The 15,384-nt window shown below is 50.0% G+C and overlaps 1 protein-coding gene across 4 annotated transcripts in view; it reads left to right on the top strand.

Annotated features, from left to right (window-relative positions):
- Positions 1-10,122, top strand: part of SLC13A5 (solute carrier family 13 member 5) — a 33,073-nt gene extending 22,951 nt beyond the window's left edge. For 3 of the 4 annotated variants that reach the window (XM_075559193.1, XM_075559192.1, XM_075559191.1), the window contains 5 exons: positions 1,134-1,234; positions 2,682-2,800; positions 5,378-5,539; positions 8,211-8,348; positions 9,991-10,122. In XM_075559193.1, coding sequence (XP_075415308.1) covers positions 1,134-1,234; positions 2,682-2,800; positions 5,378-5,539; positions 8,211-8,348; positions 9,991-10,122 — 652 coding nt within the window. The remainder of the gene's footprint in view (positions 1-1,133; positions 1,235-2,681; positions 2,801-5,377; positions 5,540-8,210; positions 8,349-9,990) is intronic. The other variant, XM_075559194.1, reaches the window with a different exon arrangement.
- Positions 10,123-15,384: the final 5,262 nt, after the last annotated feature.

Raw genomic sequence — 15,384 nt, 5'->3', positions numbered from 1 at the left:
GTTGGCCGCTTGTTCACCTTCAAGCCTTTAAGACCTCAGACACTATCTCTTTTGATAGCCGGGCACCATCAGCTTTCTTCACCACATTTGCTTATGCACCCATTTGTCTTCAGTGATCCTATCATGGAGGTGTGCAGTCAATGATATGATTTTTTTTGTTCTTTGATGCCTGGTAACTGATCCCTTCGGGACTTCAGCCAAATCTTAACTGGATATATTAATTATATTGTTCACCAATTTCTGCATCCTGTTGGGTCACCTTTCTTTGGGATGGACACAAATATTGATCTCTCCCAGTCAGTTGGCCAAGTGGAGGTCTTTGAAATTTCCTGGCAGAGGTGAATGAGTGCTTCCAGTGCGTCATCAGCTTGTGGGCACCTTTCAATCGACATTCCACTAATTCCTGGACACTTGTTTTCTTTCTTTTTTGCTAACAATGCCTTCCATGCGGCTTAGACTTCTTCAGTTATCATTGGCTTTTGATTATATGCTACCTCTTGAAATGGTTGAATGTCAACCAGTTCTTTTTGAGACAGTGATTCTGTATATTCCTTCCATCATCTTTGGATGCTTCCTTCATCGTTCGTTCAATATGTAGAATCCTTCAGTACAGCAACTTGAGCCTTGAATTTTTTTCTTCCATTCTTTCAACTTGAGATTTCTCTTCCTTTTTAGCTTTCTAACTCCAGGTCTTTGCACATTTCATTAAAATATATTTTTGCGCTGCCCTTTGCAAATTTCCATTCAGCTCTTCTACTTCACCATTTCTTCCAGTTGCTTTAGCTACTCGACATTCAAAAGCAAGTTCGATGGCCTTTTCCGACATCCACTTTGACCTTTCCTTCTTATCTCTTGAAGGACTCTTGCTCTCTCCTTGTAGGAAGTCCTTGAGCTCTTCCCACAGCGCATCAGAGCTTCTGTCATTCATGCTCAATGAGTCCCATCTAATCTTGAGATGCTCAAAATGCAGGAGGGATACAGTCGTGTCACATGGTGACTCTTGTGGATTTGTTTTAATGTCATTCAATTTCACTATGAACTCACCTATGAGCAATTAATTGATGGTCTATTCCCCAGTCAGCCCTGGACCTCATTTTGGCAACCAATAAGTCATTGTTGTTTTGGCCACTTAGGTACGCCACGGATGCCACGGTGGCCGTGTTCGTGGCCATTTTACTGTTCATCGTGCCTTCACAGAAGCCCAAGTTCAACTTCCGCAGTCAGTCTGAGGAAGGTAAGACCCTGGTCTTGACCACCCACTCATCCCAGCAGTCCAAGACCCCAGGTCTAGGAGGCAGAAAACTCGATCCTATGAAAAAGGACTCATTAGATCCCCAAACCTGAGAGAGGGGTGTTTTTAAGGTTTCTTTTCCTGGGTGGTGCTTAATGCAGATCTCTGTTTGCATATGAAAAATGTGAATTTAAAGCAATCCTTTTAACAGGAACAGGAAGATGTTTTAAAATTCCCCTAGTGCTCTCTGTGTTTATTTTCCGGCTCCCAGTCATGGCTACTAGGCATATAGGTTACATGGTGATGACCAACCACACAATTTGAATCCTGCGTCTCCGTTCTTTGTTGTTGCGTGTCACCACTTGGGGTTACAGTAGAAATGCCTCCTCTGTGGCCACAGTCAGTCCAGGTCTTTTGTTCTAGAACATGTGGGCTGTTTGGACACGTTATTTATCAAAATGTATCAAGCACATCTGTACATATGTTGCCATCATCATTTCCAAACATTTCCTATTTGAGCCCTTGGTATCAGCACCTCCTTTTTCTGGTAATATATTTTAAGAGCCGCGACCGCACGGCTGCTCTTTCACCCAGCAATGTCTCTCCTAGAAATGTACCCAAACAAAGGGAGAACCTAGACCCCAAGGAAGAGAGATACACGTGCATGGAATAGAATCAGAGCTGTAAGAGCCCCCAAGAAAATGATATATATATTTGCCTTCTGGAAAGGTTGTACCCTGAAATGTGGGTGTAACTCGGCTTCTGTTTCCTCTCCAGCAGTGGGTATGCAGGAGTCCCCAGATGACCACAAGCTCCCTGCCAAAGTCTTCTGAGTCAGATTTGTATGTAAATGAGAAGCGTTAGGGCAGTTCGTATCTCCTGCCAGTTAGGCCTGTATTTATCTTTGTATAGGAGGGAGTGTCAACGAGTTCCTGAAATATGAAAGGGGAATGGAATAGGCCCATGAATGCTTTTGAAACACCCCCCCACCCCGTGTATTGTACAGTGTTCCTTGCTGTCCCTTAAAGAAGCCGTTTCACATACCCCAAAGCATCGTGAACGTAATGTTGTGAGGTGCTGAGTCAGCGCTAATTCATAGCGACCAAACAAAACCCCTCTCAGTCCCACACCGTCCTCACAGGTGTGCTTAGGTGTGGGCCCATTGCGGCGGCCACTGCCGATCCATTCGTGTACTGTTACAGTACTGCCACTGCGACCCAGTCTGACGTGCCCGTTGGTTGGGAGAAACCACCGTATGGCCTTCGGACTTTTAATATAATAGAGTTTACAGGGCGGGTTCATAACTGCGAGTTGTGTGTAAATCTGACTTTTGTCACCTGAGGATATAATTCTTGTCATAAGAATTACACCTCATTTGCTTTCTGGTGTTGCTCTGGTTTGTGCAGGTAAAGTGGTTTTTGTTTTGTTTTGTTTTTCTTGCTCTTCTCAGAAAGAAAAGCTCCCTTTTACCCCCCTGCGCTGATGACTTGGAAGGTGGCCCACGAGAAAGTGCCCTGGGGCATTGTGCTGCTGCTGGGGGGCGGATTTGCTCTGGCTAAAGGATGCGAGGTAACCCCTCCTGCCCTGTGCTGCCCACCGGTCCCTTCTTCCACCAAGAGGGTGGCCAACGGGAGCCTGTGTCCCTTTAATTCTCTGTGCTGGTGTGTCCCTGTGTCTGTCTCCTCCTTAGAACAGCAGATTCTTGGAGGCAAAGGGCCTCTGTCTTGTACCCCAGGAACCCCGAACCAAGCGGCATGCCTGTGGAGTGATTGCAAGGACAGGCAGGCGACTAAGGGATCTTGGTTGATTAAGAGAGGGCGAAGGTGCTGTCAGGTCCCTTTTGGGGGGGGGGGTGATGTAGGTTTTTTTTTATCTCATCCTCTGAGACCCTTTAGAGAGTGGCTGATTGTTGCACTTTCCTTGATAGCAGTGTGCTCTCATTCCTGGGTTTTACACAGGCAGCAAGAATCTCTGCTCGTTAGTCCTCAGAAAAATCGTTCAAGTCCTGGTGAATATTTTCACTGTCTTTGGCTTTTCTCCTTGTTGTGTGGTCACCACCTTTAGATGCTGGTCTAAGAAAGTAATAGCATACCAAAAAAAAACACCCCAAACAAACCCAAAACTCGCTGCCATCGAGTCAATGCTGACTCACAGCGGACCGAAACTGTTTCCAGACATAGCCAGCCCAGCCTCTCTCTTGCTGCTGGTGGCTTCGAACTGCCAACCAGGCGGATTGCAGCCCAAAGCATAACCAGGGCTCCTCGAGTGGCAGCATAAGAGGAGAACAACTTTGGACATGTTGTCAAGAGTGACCAGTCCCCGGGGGTGGACGTCATGCTTGGTAACAGAGAGGGTAAAGGAGGAAGACCTTCAACGAGATGGGCTGACGGGGTGGCTCTATCAACGAGCTCCTGCCTCACTTCAATTGTGAGGGTGGTCCAGGAACGGGCAGTGTTTCCTAATGGGGTGCCCTGTTTTCAGGGTGTTGGGGAATTCAAACACACAGTTTCCTTTAACCCAACTGCCTGCTCTCCTGGGGGCAGATGGAGCCAGAGGGAGGGGTGAGACCACGTGCCAAGTCAGCTCCACCTCCTAGCGACCGTATGTACCACAGGACGAAACACTGCCTGTTGCCGTGCCGTCTTTACAAGCATTGCAATGTTGGAGCCCATCGAGGCAGCTGCTGTGTCCATCCGTCATGTTGAGGGCCTTCCTCTTTTTCGCTGCCCCTCTACTTTACCCAACACGATGTCCTTCTCCAGGGGCTGGCCTCTCCTGACCACGTGTCCAAAGTACGCGTGACACAGTCTCGCCACGTTGCCTCTAAAGAGCCTTCTGGCTGGACTTCTTCCAAGAGAGATGGGTTTGCGCTTTGGTCATAAATATTCAAGATGAGCAAACGAATGGCAAGCCCATCCATCCAGTCCTCTTCTCTAGCCCCGCACCTTCCATTCACTCATCAAACATGCGTAGGAGACCCAGAGGCATTGAGATACGGCCCCTATTCTTGAGGACATAGGAAGAGTACCTTTTAGGGACAAGGGACCTGCGGGAAAAGGGAGAGGCACGGTGTGTGTAGCCGAGGGAAGGTGAGGAGGAGGCTGGGGAGCTAACAGAAGCCACTGCAGTGTGCAGCCTTTGGATTGAAGAGAGGAAGGCCGCGCGCCATTATGAAGGCATTGGACAGCCACGTGAAGCTCGAGGCCAGCGAGGGCCTTGGCTAGATCTGCACCTGGGGAAAATCTCTCTGCTGGTTTGAGAGGTGGTCCGGGCGGGAGAGGGGTTGGGGGACAAGCGCTAGGTATTTTATAGCCATCGTCTCCCTCAGTCTCAGAATGAGTCCGTAGACCATTTAATGTCCTCTCCTATTGTCCCTCTTCCCTTGACCCCCGAGCTAGACCTTCTACTGGTTTCCTCCGGACTGTTCTTGCTCACGTTTTCTCGATTCCTCCTTAAATGTGAGGGTTTGCAAGGCTCCATCTTTGGCCTCTTCTCTGGCCCCCTCTTCATTCCCTCCCTAGATCAGTTCTTCTCAGCCCGACACCTCAAGTCTCAATCCCAAACTTATGACCCAGACCCTTCTCCTGAGCTCCAGGAACGAGGCCCAGCCCCCTCTCCTGAACTTCAGGAATGAGGACGGCAGGGAGGAGATAGACATGAGATGTTTGGGATAAACAGGGGATTCTTGGCTGCAAGGAACGAGGGGGGCTGAGAAACTTCCCCAGCATGACTCCCAGCCTCGTGCTTTGGATGGAGATGAATGGTTAAGTCCATTCATCACCATGCTGGAGCGACAAAGAGGAGACGCAGATAAGAATGAATCAGGTTGAGACCTATGGAATCAGACACAGATAGGCTCAGGCAACACCGTGGTTGGAAATTTCTAGAAGGGATATTGGTGTTGAAATCTGGAAAGTAGATCAAATGGGCTGGAACAGCTGGATGAGCTGGGAGAATGAGGAGAGAGGTTGAAATGGTGGGGGTCGGTGAGATCACACACACACACACACACACACACACACACACACACACACACACACACACGGCTTGGAGTGGAGGATGGGCCGGTCTTGCTGGAGCTGGATGAATGGTCCTGAAGAGACTGGACACTAGTAGCCCTGAGTGACTTTCCCCTGTGCTTCCCAGGCCTCGGGGCTGTCTGAGTGGATGGGGAAGCAGATGGAACCTTTGCATGCCGTGCCCCCCGCCGCCATCTCCTTGATCTTATCCTTGCTCGTGGCTGTGTTCACTGAGTGCACCAGCAATGTGGCCACCACCACCCTCTTCCTGCCCATCTTTGCCTCGATGGTAAGTAACCCTCCTGGGGATCGGGGAGGAACCCCAGCCAGTCTTTCAGAGGAAGCCGTCGGGAGGCAGCAAAATCAGGGCCCAGGGTGAAACTAGGCTTTGGAGACTGAGGTCCAACCTGGACACTGACTTGTGTCCCCTTCATGATCCTGGTCCACCATCCATGCGTGGCTGGTTCTTCTGCTGACCAGAGCATGAAGCATAGATCAGATACATCAGGTGGTCACACTTTATTGTATCCATGCCACTGGATTGTTTTATATGATGAATCCCAGTGAAGGCAGTGGGTCTCTGACAAGGTGAGCGTGGGGGTGTGGGAGAAGCAGGGGGATGCCACTGGCTAGGACGTACAAGAAGAGTCTTCAAGGAGAGTGGGACTTACAAAGGAGTGGGACAGCAGAGGCCTTCTGGGAAAATGGTGCGACCAGCTAAAGGCCATTGAGTACATGAGTGAGGACTCTCGGGAGCCTTGCTGGGCACAGGCAGCATTCTGAGAGGGAATCCACACAAGAGGAGGCCAAAGAGGTGACCAGGGGAGTGGCCCCCAAGGGAGGTAGTCCCCGGGGTGAAGCACCCATGGGCTAGCAGAACAGCTAGAGGTCTGAACCCACCCACAGGAGTGTGGGAAGCCAGGCCTGCAGAGCAGATGGGGCAGCTCTCCCTGCACACAGCGAGCGGGCCGCCAGGGTCAGAACCGACTTGGCAGCAATATTTTTGATGCACGCTTAAGGAGATAACCCGAGATGGTCATCTTATAATGATGTACACCCCAGATGATCTATAACAAAAATTATAATAGGGGATTGGTGAGACAGCTGGTCATGTTTTTTGTCATATATTCATACACTATCAGACTATGCAGTCTTTAAAAGCCAGTTTCAAAGAAAATTTAATAATACAGAAAGATCTCTAAAATCTCTAGTTTTAAAATCTATAGTTTCCCCCAATAATCTTTTTATTGGGGGAAAAAGTTAAAGTGCAGAACAGGATCATTGAATTATACCATTTGCCTTCAAAGTATATGTACATGTACAAATATCTCTAAGGTTTATGGTTAGGTCTAAAAAATATCTTTTTTGAAAAAATGATATTTTGTGTTCTTTGTGTGAGGCCAGCCGGGTTGACTAGAGAAACAAATCCAGTGAGCTTTATATCAAGAAGTGATCATGTATCAGGAAACCAGCCCAGCCCAATCCAACTCAAGTCCATAGTCCCATCTAGTCCTGAGTTCCTCTTCAGACCCACGCAGTCAACAAGCAATGATGCAGAATGCAGGAAGTTGACAGGCTGGTGGGTGCAGACTCTGGTGGATTCCAGGGTGGTGGAGGCATCTCCAGGGTTCTGGCCCCCACCACGGTCCTCTAGCAGGAAGGTGATAGCAGAGAGAGCGGGGAGGTGGGGAGGTTCCCAGGATCCTCCTTCTGAGAAGGTCACGCCCACAAGGAGGCACCATCAGGCTGTATGACCTGACTGACAGGCTAGACTCCACCCCTACACTTTCATATCTTCGAGTTGACATGAAATTATGCAACTACCACAGTCTTGTTCTGCACCTTTCAAACAAACAAACAAACAAACAAACAAACAAACCCAATTACAGATCTTAGAGATCTTTCCCTACTAGCCCATGACATATGGACCTCATTCTTCTGTATAATATAGCTGCACAAGAGTCTGTTGTCTGTACGTGTCATTTTTATTTTAATGCGCCTGTTCTCTGTGGCTAGCTGTTGCCATGTTGCGATAAATGCCTTTGCTTCACATGCATGTCTGTGCTCCAGAGCATGTACATCTGCACGAGAAGTGGTTAATTTTAACAGACAGTGATAACAGACAGATTAAAATGACTACTACGATATCACTTGTTCATCCATCACCTGTTTAACAAGGGGCCTGCTTGGCGCTAGGCGCTGTAAGAAGCGGCTGGATTTGACTCTGAAGAGCACGACAGCAGGGAGAAAGTTCCATGTGGGAGTGAGCATAGCCCAGACGCACATAAAGACACACACGAGCACAGGTGCAGGCAAAGACAGAAGGTGTGGTCCCCACCCTCTGGGAACTCTGAGTCTCTGGCAGGACGGACAGAAACGTGCTGCTGGCCTCTGACATGTGGCTGAGCATGCATGTGGGCTGTGGGGCATCTGGGAGATCTATGTTGTCTTAAGTGTCCAGCACCAACTCTAGCATGCGTTGCTGCCACTAGCTGCCTTCCAGTTGGCTCAGGGATCAGATGCTGTGATCCAGGGGAAGCAGTAGATTGCTGGGATTTCTTTTGAGCCCACCTTAGCCTGGAAGCTCCATTGAAACCTACTCGCTCAGCCGCAGCTATGTGCAAGCCTCCACTGAGAGAATGGGTGGCCACTGCCCGTGTGGTGCGTTGGCTGGAAATCAGAGGTGGGTCTCAACTATGGAAGGCAAGACTTCTGGAGCTGAACCATGATTGCCCCCGCTGGTCCAAAGCAGGTGTTTAAAATCTCGATGTGGCTGCACAGTGGGGCTCAGAAAGGTCTCCCAGGGTCCAGCTTTGAGTGCTCAGAGGGTAACCTGAGGAGCCAGACAGGAGGAGGTCCAAAGGTGGGAGGGCGCATGGTGCATCGGGCGGGTGTGCTTTTCAGAAGGATGATGTGTGTTTTCTGCATCCCCGACATGGCGGTTCTGTGTTTTTCCCTAGTCACGCTCCATTGGCCTCAACCCACTCTACGTCATGCTCCCCTGTACCCTGAGCTCCTCCTTCGCCTTCATGTTGCCCGTGGCCACCCCGCCCAATGCCATCGTGTTTGCCTACGGACACCTCAAGGTTTCTGACATGGTAACACACCTGCTCTTCATGCCCCCTCATACGGTGGTGCTGGTTCGCATGAGTGAGGTGGGAGTTTCACACTGAGGTCCTAGTTTTGGGGGTGGTACAGCATACCCAAGCCCATGCCCATTCTGTGTGTTCATACTACAGGGTTTCTTCCCCCTTCCCTAGCCCCGGCTGTCTTCTGCCAAGGCTGAGCAGTGGTTGCTAGAATGTCCCATCCAGAGAAGCCCATGCGTCCACTAGGGGTGCCCTTCCCTGGACACTTGGAAGGGGTGCGAGTGGGAGGCCCACATGGTCAAGGATAGAATTTCTACACCGGCAAGAGCCAGTCAAACGCTCGAAGCTCGGGGTGAGGGGAATGCTGACGACAGCGGAAGAGACTCGTAGAGGCGTCTGAAGAGATTGAAGCAAAGGAGGGGAGAGAGGAAGAGGAGAGTGATATCTTGGGAACAGACGCCGTGGCAGGAAGAATCCCTCTTGCCTGCTTTGGTGTTTTTACCTCTGATGGGAGGCGAGGGCAGACTTGCAGCTTCAGGTGGGCGACGAGGCAAAGGGACAAGGAACGTGGCCAAACCTGGGAGGCTGGAGCCTTGGTGAGAATCTTTGAGGTTCCGTGCGGATTTCTCTCGTTTAAAGTCTTATTGGCACTTCATCCACGCATCACACAATTCAATAGTTCAACCGTATCCAGAAGAGTCGTGCAATTGACCACAGTCCATTTAAGAACATTTTCTTTTTTCCCCTGGACTCATTGTTATGCATGTATTTTTTTTTCAATTATGGCAACAACATACTCCAGACATTCGCCAATTCAGAAACTTGTACGTGTACGATTCGGAGCCATTGATGGTACTCTTCCTGTTGTACAGCCTTGACTGGCATCCCTCTCCCAGTTGTTCCACCACCATTAACATGAACTCAATGCCCCCTGAGCAAAAACTCTTCCTCCTTCACCCATGGTAACCACAGGTCAAGCTTGGCTTTTCCTCTTCTTTTTTTAAGGAGTTTTCTTGATATAATATTCAAATATCATGCACTTTCATCGCTAAACTGCTTCTAACAAGAGTTGCATAGACAGCATCACAATCGGCTCTAGTGGTCCCGCCCCCCGGAGGGTTTCCACAGACAGGGAAATGGTGGATCTCAAAACCATGGACTGCCAACCTGACTCCAGTTCCCGGGAACCAATCTTCACCACGTGGCTACAGCCATGGTGAAGAAGCATTGAGAAGGAACACAGAGCAGGCATCAGAAAGAGCCAGGGGCAAGTCACCAGGAACCCAGTGGGTCCTTGTGAGGAAGCTAGGCTTTGGGTGAGCTGCGAGCTTGGGATCACACTGCCCGGAACGCCACCAACCACCTGAGACTGTCACCTTACCTTGCCTTCTTAAGACCCAGTTTTCAAAATGCTAGAATTGGCATAGGGAGGCTGTCTGTCCTGCCTGGTACTTGGTGGGCACAGCGTTGCTTTGCTGGGCCAGAGGCACAGTTAACAGAGAGCGTGGCACAGAGGAGGCCAGGCCTAGGCAGGCAGTCCTTCATCCCCTGCCCCTGAGAAGCCTGGGTCCTGGGTCCTGTGGTTCTGTTTGTCCTCGCGGGCAGCTCAGGCTGACCTGAGGGTGCTGACGCTGCCTTTGTTTTTGTCCAGGTGAAAACGGGACTCCTGATGAACATCATTGGAGTCTTCTGTGTGTTTTTGGCCATCAACACCTGGGGGCGGGTCTTATTTAACTTGGATCAATTCCCAGACTGGGCTAATGTGACACACATTGAGACTTAGAGTCACATGACCCGTGGACCCAGCCCTTGCCCTCCCGAGGACCCCGGAACCGTTTGACACACCTCACAGCAGCATGGCTGTGACCCAGTGCTGACCATGCTCCACCGAAACCCACGGCCACCTCATCCTTCCAGCCCGAAATCAGAAGCGGGGATGGGCAGCTGCAGGGCAGACTTGGACATCACTGCAATCCCCTGAAGAAGCTGCTGGTTCCCATCTTCCCTGGGGGCTCTGCTGCCATCTTTTGAGACAGGTAGGCTGCACAGGGACTCTGCCTTTCTGGTGCAGCCCAGGCCGCTGGTCCCCACGTGCTCAGTTCCGGGGCAATCTAAATGAGCACTGGATCCCAGGCAGGGAGGTGATGAACCAAGCTCCCAGGGCCCTTACCTCTGCCAACTCACCTTGGATCATCCCAGTCCAGGGACAGAACATCGGGTCTTGGACAGCTTCAAGTGAGAGTGTGAATCAGAGCATCCCTGGAAACTCCTGGAATGATGTGTATGGTACCAGCACCAAAGGATGAGGGATTTGAGTTGGTAACTTGAGGATGACTCCTGCCTTCTTGCCCAGAGGGCACCACTGGCAACCTCGCCCCTCTTTTTTACCTTGCTCCTTTTTAATTGACAATTTGGACTCTATCCCCAGCACTCTAGTGAGGCCCTTGCACCCGTGGGTCCCTCAGTTGTCTGGGCCAACATTGGTGAGAATCCACTGGCTGCACCCCCTCTTCTCTCAAGTAGGTCATTTTAACTCTGCTGGAAGATGGTTTTCCTGTCACCCTCACACAGATGGGATCACACTCCAAGACTGGGTAGCAATGGCTTCAGGGAGACCACAGTGGGGCATCTACAGGTCCAGGTGAACACAGCTGCCACATGCCAATAGTAAGAGTTGTTGGCCGTGCTAGAGTATGTGAGCTCCCCTGGGGAGAGCCCTCCCTTTGCGGAGTGGCAGTCGGGACCGTGCCCAGGGCTCAGTATCACAGAGGCACAGACTCCAGAGTGACTGTGGGAAGATGAGCCTCGGAGCCCCCCCCCGTGAGGTAGAGAGATGAGAGATAAAGACTCTAGCCCCCAACCCTGCTTTCCTTTCTTACTGTGCGGCTCACTCACGGTGACCCTATAGGACAGGGTAGAGCTGTCCCTGTGGGTTTCCGAGATTCTGTTCATGGGAGTAGAGGGCCTCTTCTTTTTCCCTTGGAGCGGCTGGTGGTTTTGAACTGCTGACCTTGAGGATCACAGCCCAACGAGTAGAAGCGGCAATCTGAGGTCAACTGAGGGCATTTTTCAGGGCAGGAGAAAGCATGGGAATCTTGAGACCCCGTCGATGACCACAAATGAATCTGATCTTGGTTGGGTGCAATCAATGATCCCTGGCAATCTCACCAATGGCTTGCCCTCCTTACATGTCTTTAATGGAAAGTTGTATGCTGTGCTGATGCATCTCTGGGTTTGGGCCATAGTGTGTGTGTGTGTGTGTGTGTGTGTGTGTGTGTAGCAAGATAGAAGGATGCACCCACCGCCAACCTTTAGTGGGTCAGACTTTCCCATGGTACATCCACTAGTTACCTTATGCAGCCCTTGGAAGACAGGTGTGTGCGATTACCTTGCTTATTTATCTCGTGAAGACTGAGGCTCAGAGAGGTCCTATGAGTTTGCTTGGGAAGAACAGTACGGAAATGACTTCCCTTTCCCCTAACCAAGGTAGATCTCATACCTGGCTTCATTCTTATCCACCCCTCTTTCATGGTCTCTACACGGCTGGTGGTGACACTTGGAGGGCTCCCAAGGGCTTTGCGTGTTCGGTGAGTCCAGTCCTGCCCCTAGACCTGAGCCAGAGCAGGTCACCATAGATGTGAGTGATAAATGATTTATCCATGTGACCAATTGGGTGCACGGATGGCAGTCCCGGGCAAGACCAGTGAGTAAATGAATAGATTGATTTGTCAAAATAAGAATAATAAAGGTAAACTGAGGTTGCTAATATTTTTTATAGTCATGTTTACTTTGAGCTGACTAGCCACTACCCACCCTTTGGAACCCCGATTCGTGATTCGCATCCTTGACTTCAAAATCTGTCTTCTTTGGGACTTTGGAAGACTGTGGATGCCTGGGTCTCAGTTGCAGGGATTCTAGTTCAGTTGGCGTAGAGCAGCGGTTCTCAACCTGTAGGTCACGACCCCTTTGGGGGTCAAACGACCTTTCACAGGGGTCGCCTAAGACCATCGGAAAACACATATTTCTAATGGTCTTAGGAATCGAGACACTGCTCCTCTATCCATCTCCAGATGGGTCCACCCTCATGCAGACACGAGTACCCGGCGTGAAGACTGTTACCCATGCTACACCATGCTTCAAGACAAAATTTCATTGATTTGTCATTAGAAATAAATATTTCACAATATCGAATGACATATTGTTTTTGTGATGAATCACTATGCTTTAATGATGTTCAATTTGTAACAATGAAAATACATCCTGCCTATCGGATGATTCATAACAGCAGCACAATTTTCAGTTATGAAGTAGCAACAAAATTAATGGTATGGTTGAGGGGACACCACCACATGAGGAGCTGTATGAAAGGGTCTCCGCATGAGGAAGGTGGAGAACCTCTGGCCTAGTGATAGCCGGGGCATCAGAATGTCTAAGAGCTTCTCAGAGGATTCTATGCACAGCCAAGGTTGAGTGCTGCCAACGTAATGCATTGCTATGGGGTCTGAGACCAGTGTAGGGTTTGTATGGAATTTCAGGGTACCACAAATCATTTCAGGGCAGGAATATGGTTTATCAGACCAATGCGAGGTGGGCATTGAAAGATGAACTGGCCAGGAGTGAGAGAGGAGGAGGTAGTGGGGTGGGTGAAGGATGCTATCAGACACCACCTGGTTGTGAGACTAAGGGAACTGGCTTGAGGGCTTCAGGCAAGCAAAACTCATGGCTGATGCCGACCAAAGGCTGCCTCTTACAGACCTCTTAAGTTGATTAGAGGTGGTTACAAGATGGCCTAGATCTTGGGGCTGCAAATAAGGGGAAATCTAGCCAACAGTGGCTTAAACCACAAGCCCATTGAATTTTTACTTAACACGGCACCTGGAGGTAAATAATTGCTTTCATTGGTCCAGCTGCTCACTCAGGCCACCAGGGATGCTAGCTCTGTCGCCTTCCTAGGAAGAATGCTTTTACCCTCATGCTCCATACAGACCCGTCTTCAAAGCAGGAAAGGAAGGGGTGACGGGCAGGGAGATGAAGGGGACGACAGCATCACTCCCTTTTATTAGGAAGGCCGACGTTTGATCCAGAAGTCCCCCAGGAGTCTTCCATTTTTGTCTTACTTGAAGAAAAAGGGTCACATGTCCACTCTAGACCAACCGTTGACTAAAGGAAATTGGAATACCTGAATGAGCTTGCGCCAATTAGAATTCAGTCCTTGGCTCAGGGGGCTGGTTGGTTTCACCTGAAAACTAGGCCTTTAATCTCATTACAAAATGAGGGTTCAGGCCGGGGGAAAAAAGAGAGGAAACTAACAGGCAGGTAGGGAACTTGACCCTCACGGTGGGCTGCTCACTTCCACTTTCTTGAGACTCTATGCAGGCAATTCCGCAGAAACGCGTTCCCGTGTAGGAAGCGTGCACGGTCGGCTGTCTGGTCAAGGGCTTCAGCTCGAACTCCAACTTGCCAAGGCTCCCTGGGGTGAAACTGGAACCGAGAGGCCAGAGTTACAGTCAAGATACAACGTTGATCTCGACATCTGATTCGGAACAAGCCATCCCCTTCTGAGCCTTAGCTCCTATGGTGAAACACCACAGCAGCGGGTCTCCACCTTCCTCACGCCGTGACCCTCTCACACAGCTCCTCATGTGGTGGTGACCCCCCCAACCATACCATTATTTCCGTTGCTACTTCATCACTGTCATTTTGCTCCTGTACAAAGGGTCGCCCAACTCACAAAGAGGTTGCGACTCACAGGTTGAGAGCCGCTGCACCCGAGGGTCTCTCTCGCTTGGGACTTTCCCCAGTCCTGAATCCATTATCCCAATTGACCTTAAATCCCCACCCCCACCCTATGCTGTCTCAGGTCACCATGTGTACGGGTCACTCCCTGTTCCCATCTAGATCTTCGACAGTTCCCGCAGGCTCTCTCACACCATTTCCCCACCCACAATTTGCCTCTGACGTTTGTAAAGAGGTTCCTTCTAAGACCCTTTCCCTTCTCTCTTCCTAGACTCTGGATTAGCCATTTATTAGGGTCCAAGGTTAGCTGATCCTTTTTTTTTTAAACGTTTTATCAGGGGCTCATACAACTCTTGTCACATTTCATTCCTACATCAATTGTGTCAAGCACACCTGTGCAGTCATTGCCCTAGCTGATCCTATAATTGCAAGGATTGTTCTCTTAGCTCTTTTGGACAGAAGAAGCCTATGACTCCGCAGGGAATCCCTTGTGCTTCAAAGGTCAGGGTGCCTGCCCTTATCTGCTGATCCTTGCATTGGGAGTTCTTGAAGACTGGCCATAAATCCTTTCCCTTAGGATGAAGACTTCCTTAGCGGCAGATCCTGGGCCTTTTCCTCTGACCTGCCAAGGAGTAGGGTCTCTCCAGGGCAGGTGAAGTCTTCTCCCCGGAAGGTGTCCACGCGTCCACATCAACTCTGGCAGTGAATGAGTTGAGGGAAAATAATCGACAGCAGGATGTGGGCTCTGAGATCAGCAGGCATCAGCTGTGCGGCACACAGGCCAATCTGTGACGTGACTTAAAGGCATTCAAGGCGAAAACATCCTTTGAGGGCATTTTCTTTATTGTGGGGATAAAGAACAAAAGGCTGGATGGTCTGGTTAAAACAAAACACACTACCTGCAAGTCCTGTTTTTAGCCCAGAATGTCTTCCTTCCAGGTAATGTCTCCTCATTTCACAGCCTCCTAATGGCATTGCTTGGCAAACACGCCGGGGGAGAGCCGACATTAAAAAGAAAGATAGTTTCATCCAGTTAAACTGTGTGCACCCCACGGTGTCCGTTTACATGATTAAACAAAAAGCTTTCTCATCTCTAGCTGAAATCCACACAATTGAATATTCCCTTCCTGTCTCACTCGGGGCCTTCCCTGCCCCAAGAACGTGTCCAGGGGCTCTTTTCCAGATCTTCTCTGCAGGGGGTGTACATCTGCAACCCTGGACCAAGACGGAGTCCGAAAATTCAAAAGGGCGCCTGTAGCCGGGGCGTCTGGGATACTTAGCATAACTAGTTGGGCATGCCCACCAGGCC

This window comes from Tenrec ecaudatus, chromosome 10, assembly GCF_050624435.1.
Source record: "Tenrec ecaudatus isolate mTenEca1 chromosome 10, mTenEca1.hap1, whole genome shotgun sequence".
In the NCBI taxonomy this organism is placed as follows: domain Eukaryota; kingdom Metazoa; phylum Chordata; class Mammalia; order Afrosoricida; family Tenrecidae; genus Tenrec; species Tenrec ecaudatus.
The sequence above is the reverse complement of the archived record's forward strand: the minus strand, read 5'-3'. Positions and strand labels throughout refer to the sequence as shown.